Here is a 6,000-nt window from a genome sequence, read left to right on the forward strand (position 1 = left end):
CTTATTCTGTACCTATATTTTTATATTTATGCTAATAATGCTCTTCACTCCGCAAGTGTCTCATAACATATCTCTCTGTTGTACAGTACAGAGTAAACGGCACCCTGCATCCAGTGAGGAAAGCATTTCAGTCAGTTTACAGATGTGTAAAAACAGACCAGCATAGAAACAAACGTTTCACCGACGTGATTTCTATGTTTTTCAAGTAAACAATATGTTGCAGTGGAACCAAAAACAAATCTGGAGACTCCTAAGTGTTCCAGAGTAGTGATCGTCCAAAACACTAATAAATTCATGTGTGTAAATTTTGCTGTTACAAAAAATACTTTAAGAATATTTAGTAGACCTAAACTCATCAAAGCACTGTATAATCTAAGGACACTGACAGAATTTTTAGAAATTGGACATGAGGGAAACGACTGACCCTAGTATGAAGACGTTAAAAAATTTCAGAATGTTATCCATTAGCAGTAAGAGAAAATCTGTGAATGATCTTTCTGATATGAGGAGTAGAAACATATTACAAATTTTAATCATATTAATTACAGTAACTGGAAATATCAGTGCATGTACAGTAGTAATAGATTTTCACTGTGGCAACAGTGAGTCAGGTAGTGTCTTGTGCCAAGTACCTGACAATTCATAAATCTTTCTACAATATATTGAAACTTCGGTTCTTTTATACTTTGCCCATTAATGTTTGAAATATACTGCATATACAATATGAAGCAAAACTGGTGATACTTTTTTATTTTTGCATCGGATGAGTCTTGTTCTTGAGTTGCTTAGTATTAAAACATATTTCACTTTCTAAACATGTGTATATACGTACTACTATACTGTACATGTTGGTCCATTGTCATGTAGCATGTTATCACTGAAAAATATTAGATCATTAAAAATAAAAAAATTTTGTGCTAAAATATTTCAGAACAAAAATTAAATGTTACTGTAGCATGAATCCCTCGGTTCACCATGACTCCGCAAGACTATTCGTGGAACTGTCTGTCAGGATAGATGGAAACTGGTAAAAAGGGTGTCAAGACGGAGAAAAATTTGATCAGTCCTACAATCTAATGGTAACAATTTATGCATATGGTATATGAATTCAAAGTTACTTAATTTCTCTTATGACATTCTATGTATAAAGCAAAAGTTAGTTAGGGTCGCGATATCAAAACTTGCAATAAAATACCATAAGCCATACCGGTATCTTAGGTTTTAGTCAATGCTACCTATACAGGTCTAGTCTCACGAGGGGTTTCTTCAGAGAGAGAGGAAATGATGATAAGTAAGCAGGCGAGGTGGCTAGTTATCTTCGCTATTAAAAATGTAATTTATTCTACCTCTCTATTATTTACTTTTTCTTTACTAACGGAAGTCTATAATCAGGTCAGACATTCACTTACAGCTATTATGTGCAGATTCTACAATAACGTATCTCGAATAATAATAATGATATGGCTCTGGAGTCTTGACTTCATAACATACTAGGGCATGGCTATATGTAAAATAGCAGCACTGAATATTAGCATCTAGCCTTGTAACTTTTACAAATAAAGGGTCTACCAAGCCATTAATTACGATTTGTGAAATTTTCCCAGTCTAGGTGTAGTATAAATCCTCCTATATTTTTTCTCCTAGGCCTATAGGCTTGAGAATTATATAATCAGAAGCATTAAGTTTAAGTCTCCAAAGAGTAAGGCTAGGAGAGGCAAACCGAGCCATTTAAACCACAAGTTTGGTCTAACTTACTTTAAAGGCATTGATAAACCAAGAAATAGATAATGATTAAGACTAATAATACAAAGGTTATAGGTTAAGTAAATGGTAGACCACTTTAATTCAATAACCAAATAGAAGTTTGTGATGCCAGCATACATTTGATATACTGTACTTTCAAAATCCATAAATTAAAAATAGAGCAATTACTCAAAAGTGTCACTATTTGTGAATTGTATATTTTATGGACACTTTGAGTAATTTAATCTATATTTTGAATATATATCAAATTGACGATGGCAGTTCTAGGTGGTTTATTGAGGAAATCAGGCTAGTTTTTGTTATAATTTTATATTTCTCTTTTTTTTCAAATTTTAACTTCTTTCCCATAAGGCGAATTGATTTAAATTATAGAAAAAAGTAATGCATAATTTAGCAGTATATGGTGTGTGCTCTTGTAAACAAATACCCAATGTTAAATTCTAACTGTAATTTTTTACTTCTGGTCCTATAAGTTTATTTTCTTTTTATATCACTTATTGTAAGGAATACACTACCCAGCTTTGAACATTTAGCAGTAATCTATATTTCATCCATAGAGGTGTACAGGGGCTCAACATTAGTCTTTGCCAAAGTCGTTTGATTCTGAAGAATTATCTTTCTTTTCCTATAACTAGCTTCCATTTCACCTCTTCCATTTCTTAACCTAAGATCTTATCTGGCTGACAACGCTCTTCCATAATTTATGGTTTTTCAATTGCTTCTTGTTCCTTACGCCATATAGGATAATATACCATACTATTATCATCTACCGGTAATCCAAAGATGGGTTAATATCACTTTCTTTCTTACAAAAAACTCAGCCCAGTATATTGAAGTCATAAGCAAATGAAAGGTACATCGTTTGAAGTCTATTTAAAGGATGATGCTATTAAACTACAACTACCGTCGCTTAGATTTGAAGTTTCCTTACACGACACTATGAAAACAAGAACATTTGAAAATCGCCATAACGTTCACGTACACCTACTACTGTACCACTGTAGCCCTACGGTAGATTTCAGAGATTGACTAGCCGCTTCCGGATCGATCTCATTACAATATTTGTTTATTATAATCGAGGTCGCAATTAAACGCTAAACAAGTATAAAACTGTGAATGGTCGCTCATTATCAGTAACATCAGCAGTGACTAACACGACCATGAGGGGGAAGGGCCAACTTGGGAGGTTTCACTTGTCAAGAAATTCAGTTTCTAATTTCGAGACAATCACATATAACGAAACACCAGTCCCTGTAATTCACAATTAACTTGGTTTTACCTTTGAAAACTGTGATGGTTTAACTTTATCAGGTGTTTTCGGGGTCTTCATCTTACTTGGGTGTTCCTGCGCATTTATCTGTATAGATTCCAGGGTTGTTACACTACTGAACTGAGATTCTGAAAATTTCTTACAGTTTCGTTCGCAGATTTAGAATTTCTTCTCAAGGTTTACGAAAACTTAACTCGGGTTTATGGAGTCATACCATACCATTCATCTGGTTACATTTTATATTTTACACAAAAGAAAATAAATATTTGCAATCTTTTCCATACGCATTTCATTGAAAAGGAATTATATAATAATGCAACGTAAATCTAAAAGTTGTGTGAACGTTTAAACTACAGCCCTCTTCTTGCTAGTACTTTAAATATTATACAATCATTTTGAGCATTTACCTATCGAAATGATGTTACAGTACTTGGTAAAGTTTATTCTTAACATCATTAGGCTATCCATTGGCAAAGGAGTCTTCGAAAAAAAGTATTTTTTTCGGCCTTTCCTTAAACATATTTAATCCTTCCATTGATATAATGGCACCAATGTAGTCATTCTAAGGATTCATCCACATGGAATGTAATTGGTATATTTTTAATATCAGACCTACTGTTTAAACAGATGCAGTTAAAGGAGCCAGAAAGTTTCCCCATTATAGAAATATAATAGTTAAGCTAACACGAAGTTGCGATGATAGCCTACCCGTCGGGGCTCTACTACACTCCAACACTTATTCATCAATGAAGAGCATATTGTTTCATTTTCAGAGATATATGATAATATGTAGCCTAGCTCTCATAAGCAAAAGTGTATGCGAATCTATGAATAAGTTCAAAACTTCTTCCCTTAATGAGGAGGAGCAGACAGGTGTTTTAAATATTACAAATGTTCATGATGGATGAAAATGCTAGCCTAATTTGACCAATATAATTTTTTTTTATTTATCCAATTTGTGCTAATTCCAATATACACAGACCAAAGTTAAAGTGTTTAATTCATTAGTATCAATGAATAATTAGAAAATATTACTACATGAAAATGTACAAAGTACCTTTTAAATAGTTAGCATTTATTAATAATTAGTTCTTTTTTAAGTAAAAAGGAGATGTAACTGGAAAGATTTCAACTTTACCCTTACCAGAATTACTAAAAGTATTTCCATTAAATTTTATTTTAAATTATGTTTTCTATTTTTATTAATCTTTCGATTCGGTATCATATCATGGATAATCCTGATAAGGTTGCAATAATTCTTGATAGCTGTTACTTACCAACATCTATCATAATACCGTAACATACGTACTTACCGGTATTCATCAATAATTGAAAAAATTGTCCCTAAGATAATCGTCAACTATCTAAAATACCATTTGAAAAAAATTGGCGCGCTTCTTCTGTCTACGTTCTGTTCAGTGGCTTACTCAGACACATATCTATGTAAATCTCCTACAGTCTTTTACTTCGCAAGTTTAAACACTTTTGATTAAAAAATTGTTATTGGTTAATTAAGAATATGAAAATCGAATAATTAAAAAAAAAATAGAAATAAGTTGAAATAAGATTTCCCTGAGCAAAGTCTGAAGTAGAATTATTTATTGTTTATTGAGTGTCATAATCAATTTGAGAAAGTTGGTGTTAAAATTTCCTGAGTAATCTTATTTATTGCTCAATAATTTCAATCATGAATATTTTAAAGCAATGTTTTCTCACAAAGTACTCAAAATTTGTTAACTAAAATACCCAGGAAATATGAGTGTGGTATTTTGCCAATAAAGCTTTTATTTATAACTTAATCAATTATTGAATTTTCTCCATTAAGCAACGAAAGTTATACATTTCAAAAGTGAAAAACTACAATTGCTTTATATAAAAACTGATAATAGATTTAATCTCAATTATGTAGGCATTTCCATTAATTAAATAAAAGAAAGATGCTGGTCAGAAGCCAATCATCATTATCTTATGATGTGGCATGTGATGGTTATATTAATAGATTGAGCTTTTGTAGATAAAAACTGGTAATATTAAAAAGTACAAGTTTGGTTCTGTTGCAAAATTGATAGTAAAATTAGACTAGATACCATAGTTAACAATCTATCCGCTAGGTGGCTGTTACATTGGCTGTAGATGGAGAGGCTGAAATGGCCAGTATGGCTCTCCAGAAAAACTTAATTTCCCTCGGTAAGTAGTAAATTACCATGAATTTGTAGAATTAGTTTAGATTACGACAAGGTTTTAGTTAGATTACCGTAACGTAATTTGTAATTGTGGTTGAAATGGTAAAGTTGAAGTGACTGCAATTTGTAAATCTCCGGTTGTTTACATTTTGAGCCATCAGCTGATTTGTGTTTTCGATTAATCCGGTGTTGAAAATTGGCACAATTAACTTATAATTTGTATAACAACCACTGAAATATTGAATTATTATAGTTTCTGTTCTGTTGAAAATCGGCAGTCTATGTCTATTTTGATATCTGCAAAGGAGTTCATCAATCGTGGCTTGGATAGATTGCATCACTGCTCTGACTAACCCTAAAAGTCAATGGCACAAGTAGGTTCTATAGAACTTTTAGCGGTATTCAAAAGATAGGCAAATGTATTTCAACGGAAACCTCCATAAATTCCCTTTGTTCCAGGACAATTAGCTGTTCCGTAAATTGCCCATGTACCTGGGTATACCAGGTTTTTCTCAAGTTCCCAGTATACCCTGGGGTTTATCAGTAACACCCACAACTGTATCCGAGCAGTTAGAGTATTAGGTCAAGTATCCATACTGGAAATTTGGAAAATTGGCTGGGATGGTAATAGTGTGATACTTGATAATTAAATTCATTATCCGGATAGTTTGTAGAATGGCGAACGGGAGCATTCATTCAAGTTCGTTGGGACAGACTGGGTGTAAAATTTCAAATATGCCTGAAAACTTAAATTTTATAAGGGAAAGAAAACTTAAAACACCA

The 6,000-nt window shown here is 32.4% G+C and overlaps 2 protein-coding genes across 2 annotated transcripts in view; one reads left to right on the forward strand and one right to left on the reverse strand.

Moving 5' to 3' along the window:
• Positions 1–3,165, reverse strand: part of LOC137624380 (protein CNPPD1) — a 34,297-nt gene extending 31,132 nt beyond the window's left edge. The window contains exon 1 of the mRNA XM_068355102.1: positions 3,044–3,165. Within this exon, the coding sequence (XP_068211203.1) occupies positions 3,044–3,094 (51 nt within the window). The 5' untranslated portion in view covers positions 3,095–3,165. The remainder of the gene's footprint in view (positions 1–3,043) is intronic.
• A 1,931-nt stretch (positions 3,166–5,096) lies between these two features.
• Positions 5,097–6,000, forward strand: part of ND-39 (NADH:ubiquinone oxidoreductase subunit 39) — a 91,751-nt gene continuing 90,847 nt past the window's right edge. Inside the window, exon 1 of the mRNA XM_068355103.1 lies at positions 5,097–5,221. Within this exon, the coding sequence (XP_068211204.1) occupies positions 5,182–5,221 (40 nt within the window). The 5' untranslated portion in view covers positions 5,097–5,181. The remainder of the gene's footprint in view (positions 5,222–6,000) is intronic.

This window comes from Palaemon carinicauda, chromosome 31 (assembly GCF_036898095.1).
Source record: "Palaemon carinicauda isolate YSFRI2023 chromosome 31, ASM3689809v2, whole genome shotgun sequence".
In the NCBI taxonomy this organism is placed as follows: domain Eukaryota; kingdom Metazoa; phylum Arthropoda; class Malacostraca; order Decapoda; family Palaemonidae; genus Palaemon; species Palaemon carinicauda.